The 17,683-nt window shown below is 42.4% G+C and overlaps 2 protein-coding genes across 15 annotated transcripts in view; one reads left to right on the top strand and one right to left on the bottom strand.

The window, feature by feature from the left end:
- The window catches only part of DZIP1 (DAZ interacting zinc finger protein 1), a 585,021-nt gene that overhangs the window by 423,952 nt on the left and 143,386 nt on the right, over positions 1-17,683 (bottom strand). For all 4 annotated transcript variants that reach the window (XM_033947541.1, XM_033947543.1, XM_033947540.1 and 1 more), the window contains exons 6-7: positions 15,468-15,602; positions 6,413-6,475 (exon numbers count right to left, since the gene is read on the bottom strand). In XM_033947541.1, the coding sequence (XP_033803432.1) occupies positions 6,413-6,475; positions 15,468-15,602 (198 nt within the window). The remainder of the gene's footprint in view (positions 1-6,412; positions 6,476-15,467; positions 15,603-17,683) is intronic.
- The window catches only part of LOC117361931 (dnaJ homolog subfamily C member 3-like), a 150,556-nt gene that overhangs the window by 28,574 nt on the left and 104,299 nt on the right, over positions 1-17,683 (top strand). The window contains exons 3-4 of one of the 11 annotated variants that reach the window (XR_004539747.1): positions 2,452-2,613; positions 2,904-2,934. The exons of the other annotated variants lie outside the window; for them this stretch is intronic. The gene's annotated coding sequence lies outside the window, so the exon portion shown is untranslated. Of the gene's footprint in view, positions 1-2,451; positions 2,614-2,903; positions 2,935-17,683 lie in introns of those variants that run through there. 11 annotated transcript variants of the gene reach the window in all.

Below are 17,683 nucleotides of genomic sequence, written 5' to 3'. Positions count from 1 at the left end.
GGAGTGGAGGGAGGGTGGAAAGATTCTGGCTACAGGGTGCAGTAACAAAGGAAAAGGGGGGAAAGCTGAAAATGGAGATAGTGACACAAAGAAGAGAAAGGGTAAGCAGGACCTACTGAATAAGGATAGAGATACAGAGGGGACATGAAGAGGAGGTGAAATAGAGACATAGAAGTAATGCTAAAAAAGTGTGTGTCGGGGGGGAGATAAAGACATTGAAAGGGCAAATAGTGAACATGGGGTAAAGACAAGGACAGAGACAAATGAAGATTCTGAAAAAGTGGTGAGATAGGGATATAGGTGAAATGGTAATTCTGATAGACACAGAAGGGAAATGCTGGATCAAGGAGAGATGGGGCTCAGGCTGGATGGAATGGGGAGAAATGCCTTGTTGGCCCGGAACTTCCTCTCCTACGTCAGAATTGACGTCAGGGAGCGGAATGCTGGTCAGCGCGACGCTTCTGCAGGGAAAGCTTGGGACGGCGGTGGCTTGGGGGCTATTCCCCGACGGCGGTGGCAGCAAACCGAGTTGCTTGGGGGAGGGCACGGAGAAAGAAAGAAAGGGGGCAGACAGGGAGACAGAAAGAAGGGGAAACAGGGAGACAGAAAGAAAAAGTTGGGGGAGAGAATGAGGTCTGGAGGAGAGGAAATACAGGAGGCTGAAAGAAAGGAAGAAAGATTGGATGCACAATCAGAAGAAGAAAGTGCAACTAGAGACTCATGAAATCACCAAACAGCAAAGGTAGGAAAAATGATTTTATTTTCAATTTAGTGATCAAAATGTGTCGGTTTTGAGAATTTATATCTGCTGTCTATATTTTGCACTATGGCTCCCTTTTACTAAACCGCAATAGCGCAGGGAGCCTATGAGCATTGAGAGCAGCGCGAGGCATTCAGCATAACTCCCTGTGCTAAAACCTACTATTGTGGTTTAGTAAAAAGGGAGGGGGTGTATTTTTCTATTTTGTTACTGAGGTGACATCTGCCGTGACCTCTTTGAAAAAACCCGGAATATGAATAATTAACACTTTCTCTGCCTTTCAGTGTGCTTTGTGTTTTTTTTTTAATTTTATTGTTGGTAGATCATTTTGACTTAGTCATTATAAAAGTAGCTCGCAAGCCCATAAAGTGTGGGCACCCCTGGTCTAGATGGTGGACTTTGCCGTTTTTAGCAGCATATTTCCCTTTCCAGGCAAACTTATTTTCTCCTTCCCATGGCTAGGACATCCTAAGCTGACATGGGAGGAAACATCTCCTCTGATAGAAAGATGCCCATTTGTGGCTCACCAGGTTAATGCGCCTTGTTGACCTTGTCCATCTTCTGAAGCTCCCCGGTTCAAATCCTACCCTCACCTTTACTCATTTTAACAGCATCCTAACAGCTTTCATAACTGGTGGACTTTGCTGTTTTTCATCAGCATTCTGCAGTTTGTAGGCACAGGTGCATCAGATACATTCATCTTCTCTGCTACAAGCCATTGTGGTAGGAATGGATTTCCTACTATGCAATATCTGCACAGGGCAACAGATAGAAGAGTTTATTAAAACTTCAGAGGGCTTGGACAGGTATTGAAGGTACATTTTTTGAGACATTCCTTTTGGTATATTCAGCTTGTTTGTGGTTTCATGCTTGAGGAGTGTGTGTTGGGGTGGGGGAGGGGAGTTTAGGAAGAGAGAACAGGCTGCTTTAGACATCTGAGAATTGCTGCAGATCATTTTAAAGATCAACTCAAATATGTTTAAGCAAAGGAATGGCCAAAGAGTTTGAAGGTTTTCTGGTAGAAAAATGAATATCAAATATTTGATAACTGCACTAGAGACTTGAACCCCTGACCTATGGAAGATAAAAGCAGTGCCTTAAGGCATAGAGCTAGAGAGGGAACTGCATTTAGAATTTGGTAACAGAGCCTCTACAGACTAAGTAGATGACAAATGGCTTCTAGTAAAAGCTTTGAGAAGGGAAGGAATTGATTAAAAGTCAGGACAGGTGTGTTTGCCCAAACCACACCTAAAGCACGCCCAATCAGATATGAAAGTTTTCTGGTAGGAAGTCCAAACGGTGCCTATGACATCAGACGCTACTTATGCATGCTTAGTATAAGAAGGTTCATCAAAGCAGTGTTTTCTCTTAGGACACCTATTCTGTTAATGCTTATTTCTGAGACTTTATCTTTCTTGATTATTTTTTAACCTTTTCATTCTGCCACAACTCTCCATTTCATAGGACCATTAGCAGCTATAGTAATTTGCAATTTTGATGTTTGTCTAACCTTTTTCATCTTTCCAGGAACAAATCTAGGTGAGAATGATATATTGCTAGCTACTTAGGTGTCTTTATTAGATAAAATCTCAGGCAGAACTGATTTCTTTTTTTGGACTCCCATTTTTCTTATGGTGATTCTCCATTAACTTTTTCTCCCCCTATCTGCCACAATTCTCTCCATTCCACAGGGTCATTAGCAGGTCTGAGAATTAGTGATGATAATAATTGGTGCCAGGAATGTTGGCTGAAAAAAAACCATGCTGTTTGAAACTTTGGTGTCAGCAAAATGGATATGCAAGTTATATGAATATGTGGAACCTATAGCAGTGCTTTTCCTCAAAGAGCTAAAGGTAAATCTTTTTAGAGTCATAATTGTTAGATATCCTTATTATAAAAAAAGAAACAGTGGTTTTTTTTTTGCTTATGTTCATTCTAACTGTTATTCTGAGACTGTGCTGCATTTTATTTTTGCGCCGTTTAGGCATCATTAGCGTGTGCTAAAGGTTAACGTGTGCATGTTATCTTATGCACGTGTTAGTAGTTAGCGCATGTGTGGATTTAGCGCACCTTTGTAAAAAAACAGCCTAAAACTCACCAATCAACTCTTAATTTGTCTAAATCTATCTTCCTTTTTCTTCAGCCTGCCTTAATGGCGAGATCCTAGCAAAAACGGTAGCAGAACGAGCCTTGGGGGTAATCGTCAGTGAGGACATGAAGTCTGCCAATCAAGTGGAACAGGCTTCGTCCAAGGCAAGACAAATCATGGGTTGCATACGGGTTTCATTAGCCATAAGGCGGAAGTCATTATGCCATTGTATAGATTCATGGTGAGGCCCCACTTGGAATGCTGTGTGCAATTCTGGAGGCCGCATTATCGCAAGGATGTGCTGAGACTGGAGTCGGTGCAGAGAATGGCCACCCGGATGGTCTCGGGACTCAAGGATCTTCCATACGAAGAACGGCTTGACAAATTACAGCTATACTCGCTCGAGGAGCGCTGAGAGAGGGGGGACATGATCGAGACGTTTAAGCATCTTACGGGCCGCATCGAGGTGGAGGAAGATATCTTCTTTTTCAGGGGTCCCACAACAACAAGAGGGCATCCATGGAAAATCAGGGGCGGGAAACTACGAGGTGACACCAGGAAATTCTTTTTCACTGAAAGGGTGGTTGATCGCTGGAATAGTCTTCCACTACAGGTGATTGAGGCGAGCAGCGTGCCTGATTTTAAGGCCAAAAGGGATCGGCACATGGGATCTATTCACAGGGCAAAGGTAGGGGAGGGACATTAGGGTGGGCAGACTAGATGGGCCGTGGCCCTTATCTGCCGTCTATTTCTATGTTTCTCCTACCGGGAGCAGATTCTGGGACCTTACCAATTCTACCACAGTAACAATTTGGACCTATGAGTGTCTTACTCTGCATACCTGTCATCCATCTCATCGGACTGCAGTTGCCTGATATTACACTTGCTTGCTGCTTTCCTGGACTGTGCAATAAAAATCTTAAAACCATTTTTCACTTTGTGCTTATTTATATTGTGTAGCAGCCAGGTATTAGTGTTTCCTTAATAAACACCACTTCAGCTACTTGGTCACATTGACCTTTATCCATGAGGCCCAGGCTGCAAAGGGGGAGGGGGGGAGTAGCTGGTATGTCTCCTGCCTCACAGCCTGCAACTAGCATAATATTTGAGAGCATGAGATTATATGAGAGGATGAACCAGGTGCCTTAACTTGGTGGCTTCTTTCATTCAATTTCCTACCCTGACAGCTTGAGATATGCTGAACTGCAGCCGATTAGGCATACTTTGAGCGCTTTGTTATAGAGCCACAAGCATGCTGATGCTACTGCCCAAAGGATGCCTAAACAGCACAGTATAATCCAATTAGAATTGCTATGATTTTATGGCTGATTCTGTAGTACAGCAGTTAGAATGAAGGCTGGGGTGTGAGCCTGGTCTGGGTTCGACTTCCTCATGTCCTTCAGCTGACAAAATACTCATTTTAATAAAAATGACAAGCTACAGACCAATCACATCTAATTTTCATCTCAAACAGCACAACATTAGCAATACTAGAAACAATCTATTCCAAAAGTTGAGTTTGCATTTGATACAAAACAGTAGTATTTTAATCCATGTCACATTTATTGAACCTGTCTTGAGATTCTAGCTTTTGGGATAATGAAAGCCATTGAGCTACCAGTCTTTTGTCTCAGCTAACTGTGAGATGATAGCTAAGCAGATCACTAAGCTATGATATGACAGGGGAGTCAGAGAAACTGGAGTGGAAGATGCTGTATGTAGCTCAATGACTAAAGGTGCTGTACTGATCTTCCAGAGGTTGTGAGTTCAACTCCCAGCCCATCTTTTACTTGTGGCATTCTACTTTGCAGGTGCACTTTGATAATGTCACAATAAGGTCATCATTGTACAGCTGCATACCTCCATTTGCAATGAACTAGAAGCCATGTTCAGGTCTGCTTGGCCAATTGAAGTTATGGGCTTTCTGTTTGCTTTGAGGAATGAGCTAATTGTAGCAATTTTTCATGACAAAGAGAGTGTTATATAGAGCAAGGAACTGGGGCTCTTTTCCCTGGAAAAGAAGAAACTTAGAGGGGACATGATAGAGACTTACAAGATCATGAAAGGCATAGAGAAAGTGGAGAGGGATAGATTCTTCAAACTTTCAAAAACTACAAGAACGAGAGGGCATTCGGAAAAATTAAAAGGGGACAGATTCAGAACCAATGCTAGGAAGTTCTTCTTCACCAAAAGGGTGGTAGACACCTGGTATGCGCTTCCAGAGGGTGTGATAGGACAGAGCACGGTATTGGGGTTCAAGAAGGGATTAGATAATATCCTGAAGGAAAAGGGGATAGAAGGGTATAGATAGAGGAATACTATACAGGTTCTGGACCTGATGGGCCGCCGCGTGAGTGGACTGCTGGGCATGATGGACCTCTGGTCTGACCCAGCAGAGGCAATGCTTATGTTCTTATGTTCTAAAAACCTCTCTCAAATAACGTCTGTGGGATGCCCAGAGAAAGCGGATTGGATGACCTAAATAGCATGTATCATGCTAAAGCCTTTCTGGAGCTTAAACCACTTATATTGGAAGCCTATATGGAGCTCAAAGTCCTATGCTTTACACTTCTTATAGGAGCTAATGATACTATTGCTGTACAAGTTTCTGTGTAGCATAGGAGTTAAGCTTCCCCCCTTCCATGCTGATGTTCCCAGATCAACTCCCACTGAAACTAATATATTATAAATATCCTTTTAAACATGGTATACTGTGTTTTTATTATCCTTTTAATGATGGTATACTTTGGGTTAATTATGTTAATGCTCACAGTCCTGAAATAATGATAACAAATCATTAAAAACCACCTTTTTATACATGAACATCGTAGAGACGTCTATATGGGTTTTTTGGGAACGCGTGCCTAATAGATGCCTAAGATACGCTTAGTGCATTAGATGTCTATACGATGCCTAAATAGTGCCTAAATAATGCTGATTGCCACTTGCGCCATATGAACGTCTAAAGCACGTTTAAAGTTAGGCACACTTTACAGAATCTAGGCCTTAACATCCACACGAACAAACAGTACCACAAGTATTGTTCTAGTTGCACAAGGAGGGACTGCATAGCAGTTGTTTTCACACAGAATTTCATTGTAGCTGGACTCCTGCATAGCAGATTAACAAGAGACAGACCAATGACCATGGTGAGAGTCCACATTAGTTGAAGGAGTTTCTCGTTGCATAAAGCAGCAGATGCAAGATTGGCCTACGAGGACAAGACAGAGGTACACTAGCTATCAACTAGAAATAGATATGACCTTGAATACTGCAGCAGGTGAGAAAGGTTCAAAGGAGTAAAAAACTAAACGGTGGAAGTATGGGGTGGTGAGAGAGAACGAGGGGTAGGGTTGGGGATATTAGAACCATAGCAAGAGAAGAAAGATAGGAGGGGGGGTCTGACAAACAAAGAGGCAAAGAAATTTAAAGGGAAGAAAGCTGGGTGAAGGGAATGGGCATGCAAGCAGGGGAGAGGCTAGGTTAAAAAAGATACAGATAGGGAAAAATAGGGAAAAAGTGATGTCTACTGAAACATACAAGTTAATTTATTATTACTGTACCTGATTCTTTTCTCTTTCATGTTCTTGATAAAGCTGTTGCATTCTGGAAGCCCACTTTCTTTCCTAAAATAAATATGAAACCAATTCAGCAGACTCAAAGATCTGATTTAAAATGATTTTTCTTTGTCTTAGACAATTCCATCAGAGATTGAAGAAGATATACGAGGGCTGTTCAAAAAGTATCAGACCTTTATTCATAAAAAAATACTCGTATTCAGACACAACAATCTTATACTAATCTCCTTCAAAGTAGTCCCCTTGGCCTGCCACACACTTCTTCCAATGGTTCTGCCACTGTTGGAAGCAGTGCTGGAATGCCTCTTTTGAGATAGCTCACAACTTGTCCATCAGATTCTGCATGATGTCTTCTCTTGACTGAAATCTGGTCCCTTTCAGGGGCATTTTCAGCTTGGGGAAAAGCCAGAAGTCACACGGAGCCATGTCGGGAGAATAGGGAGCCTGAGGAATCACAGGTGTGTTGTGTTTGACCAGGAAACTCTGTATCAAATGTGAAGAATGGGCAGGTCCGTTATCGTGATGGAGCTGCCAATTGCCTGCTGCCCACAGGTCCGGCCACTTGCATTGCACAGCGTTACGAAGGCAAAGCAGAACCTCTTGGTAGTACCCCTTGGTGATTCGACAATTCTGCATCACCAGGGTCCTCACTTGGTCAATGACTATCTCATTTCTGGATGTTGAGGGCCTACCAGAACGTGCTTCACTCTCCACTTATGTGCGGCCATGTCTGAAGCAGTTGTACCACTCCTTTATCTGTGTGGTGCCCATTGATTCGTCCCCGAAGACCTGTTGAATCTTGCGGATCATTTCCACTTGGGAATCACCAAGCTTTACACAAAATTTAATACAGTAGCGTTGTTCAACTTTTTCTGTCATTTTGTATAAAATGAAAATCGAACGGCGTTCACTTACACTTCCTCACTCATCAGCTGTCTGCCGGTGAATGACAGCTTCTTTAGGCAGAAAAAAATTCCAGCATGCACATTAGGGTCGCCTACATTTGTGCAACCAAACCACACCTCCCTAGCTTTATTTGTTTACGGAAGAAAAATTAAGGTCTGATACTTTTTGAACAGCCCTCGTATGTCATGAAAAACTTGCAGCTGTATATAACAGGTTATGGCTAGGGTAGGCAATTCCGGTCCTTGAGAGCCAGAGCCAGGTCAGGTTTTCAGGATAGCCACAATAAATATGCGTAAGATAGATTTGCAGTTGCTTCAGTAACTGGTCAAGCCACTAACCTATAGCTTAAAGAAAGGGAATCTTGGAGACTCACTAATGTGTTTACATCAAAGTATTATTAAAAAAAAAAAAAAAAACCAAAACATTAACTACCAGTGAAAGTCAAGTTAAAATAATACAAAGAGGACAGAATATAGAGTGGGATAGTGTTTTGCTGTAAAATGAGGTTGAGAGAATAAAACTGGCCTCAATGAGGGGGGTTGTCAATATTTTAAAAGATATTGTAGAAAGGTAGTTGTAAATGTACATTACGGACCTAACACATATTATTTGCCTCAAAACATAAGTTAAAGAGAAATAACATGCTTTATATTATAACAATACAAGTTAATATTAAGAGAGTACCGCAGGATACCTGGTAATGAAAAATTCCTATTACTGTCCTGGAAGCATATGGCTGCAAAGTCATGGCCCAATGCTCCTGGGCCACTTTTTAAAGAGGCCAAGCTGACGAATTATCCCTCTTTTGTTAACTTCTCCTAATCCCTTCTCTCCTGAGTGGTCTATTGGGAAGGGTTAGGAGAGATCCCTAGTTATTCCCACCCCTTTCAGGTGACGATTTCAAAATGCGCAAGTGATCCATAGTGGTTGTCTCAAGGTAATGTTGTCTGTTAGGGATCAAGGGATCAAGAGGATGGCCACTAGGATGGTCTCGGGGCTCAAGGGTCTCTCATACAAAGAAAGACTGGGCAAACTGCAGCTCTATACCCTAGAGGAGCGCAGGGAAAGGGGTGACATGATTGAGACATTTAAGTACGTCACGGGTCGTGTCGAGGTGGAAAACGATATATTCTTTCCCAAGGGACCCTCGGTCACAAGGGGGCACCCGCTCAAACTCAGAGGAGGAAAATTTAGTGGTGACACCAGGAAGTATTTCTTCACAGAAAGGGTGGTAGATCACTGGAACAGACTTCCGGTGCAGGTGATCAAGGCCACCAGCGTGCTCGACTTCAAGAATAAATGGGATATCCACGTGGGATCCCTACGAGGGTCGAGTTAAGGAACTAGGTCATTAGCATTCAGACTTAATGGGGTGGGTCAATAGAGTGGGCAGACTTGATGGGCTGTGGCCCTTTTCTGCCGTCATCTTTCTATGTTTCTATGTTTCTAAGGTGTCTCTAGCAGCAATACCACAACATATCAATATAATAGCCTTACTGGGTCAGATCAATGGTCCATCTAGCCCAGTATCTTGTTTCCAATAGAGCCCAATCCAGGTCACAAATACTCAGAAGAAACCCAAAAGTAGCAATATTCCATGCTACCTCAAGGTTTCTCTCATGTTTGTCTCAATAGCAGACTATGGACCCTTCCTCCAGAAACTTGTCCAAATGTTTTTTTTAAAAGATATGCTAACCACTGTTACCAGATCCTCTGACGAGTTCAAGTGCTTAATTATGATGATGATAAAGCGTATGGAACTCCTCTCATATGAGGAAAGACAAAAAAGGTTAGTGCTCTTCAGTTGGAAAAGAGACGGCTGAGGAGAGAGATGATTTAAGTCTACAAAATCTTGACTGGAGTAGAACGGGTACAAGTGAATTGATTTTTCACTCCGGCAAAAATTACAAAGACTAGGGGACACTCAGAGTTACAGGAAAATACTTTTAAAACCAATAGGAAGAGGAAAGGCTGATGGGGAAGGAGCTTTACCAAGATGGCTTCCTAAAGGAGTTCAGCAGAATACCGTCATGGCTTTTTGCTTTATCTGATGGTGAAAAGGAAATCTAAGACCTGGGTTTTTTCTTCTGAACCCGGGTCTGTGACACAATAGCCTGGCCCAATGGATGCTTTTGTATAATGCGGCTCTGGAACGAAACCGGATGAGAAGTCCTCAGCCGGAAGAGAGAGTAGAATGGGAAACTCTCGAGCTTCCCTTGAGGCTATCAGCCACTTTCCAGAGGAGCGGAGAATGCCGGAACAGCCCCTTCCCTGACTGGTATCGTTCGATATCGCTATTGAGGGAAGTTACGCAGCAATGTCTGAAAGCTGTGAGAAAAGAGAAGACTTTGCAGCACAAAGGATTTCCACCATCTCAGCATTGTGTTTGTCATTGAGCGAAGTCTTGGAGTCGGCTGGTGACTCGCAGAATCCTTCTCAGACTGAATTGCTTTCAGGTACTGTAAAAATTAAAACTTTCAAATGACTTTTTCAATCCCCCCTGTAATTGACCTAAATTTGATATGGGAAGCCATTTCAATGTTACAAATTTCTTTGGGAACTCAGATTCAAACTTTAACTATTCATTGTTCTGGCTTACTATCGGAGACTTCAAAATTGCAACACAGAGTGGGAAAACTGAAAACTAAAGTTCTGGAGCAAGAAAATATACTAGAACCACAAAATCATCTAATAAAATATAATGGAAATATTAACTATAAACTAGAGACATTGGAGAATGTAACAAGGAGACAAAATCTCAGATTAATTAATTTTTCTAAGCTATCAACTATGTCAAAGCAATCGCCGACAAACTGAACACATTTCCTGCGTCTGCATTTACCGAAGAGGATATATCCAATATACCAGAAGCAAACAGGCTATACACAGGAAATGAAGACGGGAAACTGAGAGGGTCGACGGTCAGCCTAGAAGAAGTATGCAGACAGATTGATAGGCTTAAAATGATAAATCCCCGGAACCGGACAGCATCCAGCCGAGGGTATTCAAGGAACTGAAAGGGGTTATAGCTGAACTGCTTTAACTAATAGCAAATCTGTCGATCAAATCAGGAAATATTCCGGAAGACTGGAAAGTGGTGAATGTTACGCCGATCTTCCAGAAAGATTCAAGGGGAGATCCAGGAAACTACAGACCGGTGAGTCTGACTTCAGTACCGGGAAAGATAGTAGAGGCACTGATAAAGGACCGCATCATTGATCACCTTAACGGACACAAACTGATGAGGACCAACCAGCACGGCTTCAGCAAAGGAAGATCTTGCTTGACAAACTTACTGCACTTCTTCGAGGGAGTAAATAGGCAGATAGACAAGGGTGACCCAGCCGACATCATAAATCTACATTTTCAGAAGGCGTTCGACAAGGTCTTGCATGAACGTCTACTTCGAAAAATTGTGAGACATGGAATTGAGAGTGATAATACTCACATGGATTAAAAACTGGTTGGCGGATAGGAAAGAGAGATTGGGGGTAAACAGGCAATACTCGGACTGGAAAAGCGTTACGAGTGGAGTGTCGCAGGGTTCGGTGCTCTTCAACATATTTATAAATGACTTAGAAATTGGCACAATGAGTAAGGTGATTAAATTTGCGGATGATACAAAGTTATTCAGAGTAGTGAGGACACAGAAGGATTGTGAAGTCCTACAACGAGACATAAAACATACTCGAAGAATGGCCGCGAAATGGCAAATGATGTTCAACATGGATAAGTGCAAGGTGATGCATGTCGGTAACAAAAATCATATGCACAAATACAGGATGTCCGGTGCTATACTCGGAGAGAGCCCCCAGGAAAGAGATTTGGGAGTACTTGTAGACAAGTGAATGAAACTGTCCAGGCAATGTGTGGCGGCGGTGATAAGGGCGAACAAAATGCTAGGAATGATTAAGAAGGGGATCACGAACAGATCTAAGAAGGTTATCATGCCGCTGTACCAGGCTATGGTATGCCCCCACCTGGAATACTGCGTCCAACACTGGTCGCCGTACATGAAAAAGGACATAGCACTACTTGAAAGGGTCCAGAGAAGAGCGACAAAAATGGTTAAGGGACTGGAGGAGTTGCCATACAATGAGAGGCTAGAGAAACTGGGTCTCTTCTCCCTTGAAAAGAGGAGACAGAGGGGACATGATCGAAACATTCAAGATATTGAAGGGAATTGACTTAGTAGAGAAAGAGAGACGATTCACCCTCTCCAAGGTGGAGAGAACAAGTTAAAAGGCGCTAAAGTTAAAAGGAGATAGATTCCGTACAAACATAAGGAAGTTCTTCTTCACCCAGAGAGTGGTAGAAATCTGGAACACTCTTCCAGAGGCTGTTACACGGGAAAGCACCTTCAGGGATTCAAGAAAAGGTTAGATAAGTTCCTGCTGGACCAGAACATACGCAGGTAAGGCTAGACTCAAATAGGGCACTGGTCTTTGACCTAAGGGCCACCGCGTGAGTGGACTGCTGGGCTCGATGGACCACTGGTCTGACCCAGCAGCGGCAACTCTTATGTTCTTATGTTGGCTCTTGATTTGTTCAAGAGATATTTTTCAGAGATATTGAAAGTTCCAGAAACATCATATCCTCCAATCTCAAAGATTTACTATCTCTCTTTGGGAAAGAAGAAATTACTGTATATACTCGAATGTAAGTCGATCAGAATATAAGTCGAGACCTCCATTTTTCCCCCCAAAAGGAGGAAAAATAGTTGACTCAAATATAAGTCGGGCAGCTTAATATTCAAGTGTCCTGCCCTGCCAAGTTCTGCACTCACCCCTCCTCCCTGCTAAGTTCTGCACCCAGCCCCCTTCCCTCCCTTCCCTGCCCTCAGTCCCATTCCCTACCAAGCTGTGAACCAAGCCCCCTTCCCTGCCAGGCTCTGAACACTGTCCCACCTTCCTTCCCTGTACCCTCTTCCCCCTAAAAAGAGTCAACCTTATCAGTGATGTCACAATGGCTTGTCCCATACTCCCCACTGCCCTCTAACCCGGACAGATTAACCCTTTCCCTTAACTTAAACCACCTAGTGGTAGGCTGGGAAGGAGGGATCCCTCCCATCTCCTGCCCCAACCAACACTAATAATTACCACCCTCCCTCCCTCGCATACCTGTTCCTGGTGGTCCAGCATGTATCCCACCTGAAATTCTCCTTTGTAAAGGTAGTAGCCAGAAATGCACCTGGGCCGGCATGCAGGAGCGAGCTTTTCGTGCTGCCGGACGGCCCTGCACCGCTCCTTGATAGGCTGCTGTGAGAACCACGAATCCCGCAAGAACTTGCGGCAGCCTATCAAGGAGCGGTGCAGGGCCGGCCAGCAGCACGAAAAGCTCGCTCTTGCGTGCCGGCCCAGAAGCGCCACTGGCTACTACATTTACAATCTTTGGGAGGATTTTAGAACAGGATACACGCTGGACCACCAGGGAACAGGTATGCGAGGAAGGGTGGTAATTATTAGTGTCAGCCAGGGCAGGAGATGGGAAGGATCCCTCCTGTCCCGGCCTAAGGCAGGCCTGCAGGAAGTCCGGGAGGGTTTTGGGTGGTCACTGGGGGATGACCTGAATATAAACCGGGACCCCCTTTTTGGGCCAATTTTTTGGCCCAAAAATCCCAGTTTATATTCAAGTATATATTGTAATGGAAGATCAGCAAGATCTAGTAGTAGATGCTTTAGATCTAACAAATATATTAGAAAGATCAGATATAGAACCAGTTTTAACTGCTATGTGGTTTGTTCAATTAGCGCTAGACTCAGATAGAGAATGGTTATTAAGAATGTTCTTTAAACATAAAGATAAATTGTTTATGAGTTATAAAATCAGAATGTACCCAGATGTATCCAGAATTACACAGAAAAAGAGGAAGCAATTTCTATTATTACGACCTCAGGTCTTAAAACTGGGTGCAACATTTGTCCTTAGACTCAGACTCTCAGTTCCTGATACCCACGACTCCAACTCCAGTACCCCAAATTGTCTCCGACTCTGACTCCAAAGCCCTGCCTTAGACTTCCCTATAAATGTTTGGTTAATCTTCAAGCTTTCCAGGTTTATTTTGAGTAAAGAGGTGATTTCGGCTAGTACACCTATTAACATACAAGAATGATGTTAGTAATTGGAAAACCAGGCCTACTTCAGGACAGATTATCTTTTTTCCTTTAATAATTATTGAAAACAATTTTCTCCGTTATATTCTTGTGCTACCTCCCTTCAAGATAGTGGACTAGTTAACAGTATTAACAAAGCTAAGATAAACTGTATTGCCTTATTTTATATTTTTCCTTTTTTGCTTCTTAATCTGTTGATACTATATTTTCCAAATGATTGTTGTGATCATGAAAAATTGAAATTCTAATAAATAAATAACCAATAGGAAGAAACATTTTTTCAGTCAGAGAATATAGTTAAGCTCTGGAATGACTTGCCAGAGGTTGCGATAAGAGCGGATTGCATAGCTGGTTTTAAGAAGGGTTTGGACAAAATCCTGGAGGAAAAGTCCAGTCTGTTATTGAGAAAGACAGGGAAAGACAGTGCTCGCCCTAGATCGGTAGCACGGAATGTTGCTACTCCTTGGGTTTTGGCCAGGTACTAGTGAGCTGGATTGGCAACTGTGAGAACGGGTTACTGAGCTTGATGGACCTTTGGCCTGACCCAGTAAGGCTATTCTTAAGTTCTTATTGAGTGAAAAAAATACTTTCTCCATGTAACCTCATATATCCCCCCTTTTATCAAGACATATTGCCAAGCAACACAATCTAAATGCCAAGCAGCCCATTCTAATCCTATTGGCGGCTCGACATTTAGCTTGCACTGCTCAGCAGCAGCTTGATAAAAGTGAGGGGGAGGGGGGAATAGTGTAACCCTAGTCTTTGTAATTTTGAAATCGATTTAATTTTACCCATTCTACACCACTCAGAATTTTGTAGACCTCAATCATATCCCCTCTCAGCTATTTCTTTTCCAAGATGAAGAGCCATAACCTCTTTAGCCTTTACTCATATGAGAGAAGTTACATCCCCTTTACCATGATCTGTGAGATGAAAATCATTTGTTGCAAGAATTCTCCTAACATCTAGCATGCCAAAATCTTTGATCTTTGTCTTCAAACCCATGGCCAGGATTGCGGGCAGTCATATAGCCTGTGCTATGGGGAGCCAGGACAACCTACTGCATCAGCCCAAACTGCACAATCTGCTTGAGGTAGAAAAATACTGAGTGTCGGCAGTCGGCAGTCTACACTATTCATTATACTGATGATATCATCTGTTGGTCAGGAAGGGACACAAACCAATCATTTGGAGTGATATGGCAGGATGAAAAATAAATATTATTAGGATACCACCATCACTGGAAACCACTAAACACGGTGCCTTTTAATTTATGGCCCAATTGTAATTTGTGCTGAACTATCTTCCAAAAAAATTAAAATAGCCATTAAAAACCTGGCTCTTTCAGGACACTTATGGTAATTGATTGGACTGGAGCCAGGTAGAATTGAGTGACTGCCTTGTAAAACTGTCTTTCTTTTTGTTGGTTGAATGCTGGCTTTATTATCTGAGACTGTGTAGTTCCTTTCTATTAAGTGCTTTAGCCTATAAAATTGCTTTGTCCTACTTGGTCAGTTAAGGTGGTAAAACAAGTTCCCAATAAATACAAAAGTGCTATAACCAGAGAAGTTTAAAGAATGGTAGAAGGAGATTGGACTGGTTGAGGGAGACTCTTGTGAAGAAGGGATTAGCAAAAGGGTTGGGAAGGGTTGCAATAGTAGACTAGAGATGGTATGAATTATTGGAACTAGATGTGAGTGAGGGTTAGTTAGTCAGTTAATGGGAATACAGAATAGATGAGATGGTTAATTAAGGCAAGGAGTTACCCCATTTATGATAACTATCTAGATTTGTGGTGGGGTTCTTGAGAGTTGAGGAATTTTAGAGTCTGTAAGTCTTAATATATGACTAGGCGATGTTATGCTAGCATCATACAAAAGTCTCCCTTTTCTTGTTTTGTACCTGTGTGTTGTTCTGATGTGATGTTACGCACTTAAGTTTTATACCAATTAAGCTTTGGCTAGAATTTATCATTATCATTTATTAAAACAGTTTGTAAATGAAATATTGAGAAAACCCACCTGTTTGTCAAGAAATTCTTTCAAGTTTTCCTGCTGATTCTTTCTGTCTTCTTCAAATTCATAAGGTTGGCTGTCTTTCAAAGTGCCTAAGTTGGATGTAACTTGCATATTGTTCTTCTGTATCTCAATAAGATGCTAAAAGGTGATAGACTATTAAAAGCTCAGCAAATACTCAAACATTATATCAAAGAGCTATAATATTAAATTTTTTAGTGCTATTGCTATTTACTGAGTCCAATAACAGGGGTGCAGATCACAAACAAGCTGGATAAAAAAGAAAGTAACGAAAACCAGTGCTATCCTGATTAAAGATAAGAAGCTGATACATTGTAGGACTTGGAACTGGATAACCATGTGCTTTCTCAATGTTCTTAAAATGCTGGCCATGTTCTCACAAGCTTTAAGACAGGGATGCCCAAAAGGTCGATCACAATCGGCCAGAAGATCATAAAGGCAATGCACATCGACCGCAGAGCCCATCCTGGGTCAAGGCAGATGACTTTATGCAATGTCACCTCAGTAACAACTATCCTAGGCTCCGTAATAAACTTGTGTTGCCTTCACATTCTACCTGTTCCTGATACAGTAAACAGAAGCTCCGGGCCGACCAGCTTTCCCCTCTTCCCCCGACGTCAATTTCGACATCGGAGAGGAAGTTCCGGGCTAGCCAATCGCTGCCTGGCTGGCCTGGAACTTCCTCTCCGACATCAGAATTGACGTTGGGTGAAAAGCTGGTCGGCCTGGTGCTTCTGTTTATCGCGTCGGGAAGAAGGGAGAGCTCACAACTCGGCGGCAGGCAGCTTGGGGGCCTGTTTCCCCAATGGTGGCGGCGGTGGCTTGGGGGAGGGCGGGGAAAAATAAAGACAAAGAAAGAATGGGGGCAGGCAGGGAGACAGAAAGAAAGAAAGGGGGGACCGAGAGACAGAAAGAAAGAAAGAGGGCATGGAGAGAGAAAGACAGAAGGGGCAGGGAGACAGAAAGACAGAAGAGGGCAGGGAGAAAGAAAGAAAGGGGAGGGGGGCAGGGAGAGAGGAAGATAAAGTTGGGAGAGGGAATGAGGTCTGGAGGAGAGGAAGCATACAGGAGGCTGAAAGAAGGGAAAAATATTGGATGCAGAGTCAGAAGAAGAAAGTGCAACCAGAGACTCATGAAATCACCAGACAACAAAGGAAGGAAAAATGATTTTATTTTCAATTTAGTGATCAAAATGTGTCCATTTTAAGAATTTATATCTACTATCTATATTTTGCACTATGGACCTCTTTTACTAACCGCAATAGCGTTTTTTAGCGCAGGGAGCCTATGAGCGTCAAGAGCAGCACGGGGCATTTCAGCACAGCTCCCTGCACTAAAACATGCTATCGCAGTTTAGTAAAAAGGGAGGGGGTATATTTGTCTTATTTTTGTATAGTTGTTACTGAGGTGACATTGCATAAAGTCATCTGCTTTGACCTCTTTGAAAAAACCCTGGAATATAAATGATAATTGACATTTTCTCTACGTACAGTGTGCTTTGTTTTTAAAAATTCTATTGTTGATAGATCATTTTGACTTGGTCATTTTAAAAGTAGCTCATAAGCCGAAAAAGTGTGGGCACCCCTGCTTTAAGAAATATCTCATTTAAAAATCCCAAGTATTCATACAGAACCTCCTGTTACTAAAATTGTTTTTTGCCAACTACTCAATGCCAGGCTCAATGCAATTGTAGTTGTAATCTTTTCCGGATTCTTTTTGACCGACTGACATTTTAGATTTACTTAGGATGAATCCAACAGAGGGAAGCTGTGAGGCAACAGTATGTAAATTTATTTTCTATCCTTTCAAGATCAGTTATAATTAAATGCAAAATACTGTGATTTGAAGAATTCTCCTCTCCTCTTGCTTTCTCCTGTTACTACATAAATGTCACATCAAATGCTTTCTGTTCTTAAGAGGAAATCAGGAGTACTTCACATAATTGTATAAAGATTAGTAAAATTTCTGCCCCACTTGACCTCTGTCCAATTATTTATTAAAGCAGGTAAGAATTAATTACTTGAGGCCATTGGGGATAATTTATAACTGTCTGTAATTGAGAGTACCGTATTTTCACGCATATAACGCGCGCGTTATACGTGTTTTTACAAACCGTGCATAGCCTTGTGCGGTATACGCGTGAGCGCGCTATATAAAAATTTTTTTACATAGTTCCCCCCCCCGACGCACCCCCAACCCGA

Source organism: Geotrypetes seraphini, chromosome 6 (genome assembly GCF_902459505.1).
Source record: "Geotrypetes seraphini chromosome 6, aGeoSer1.1, whole genome shotgun sequence".
NCBI classification, from domain to species: Eukaryota; Metazoa; Chordata; class Amphibia; order Gymnophiona; family Dermophiidae; genus Geotrypetes; species Geotrypetes seraphini.
The sequence above is the reverse complement of the archived record's forward strand: the minus strand, read 5'-3'. Positions and strand labels throughout refer to the sequence as shown.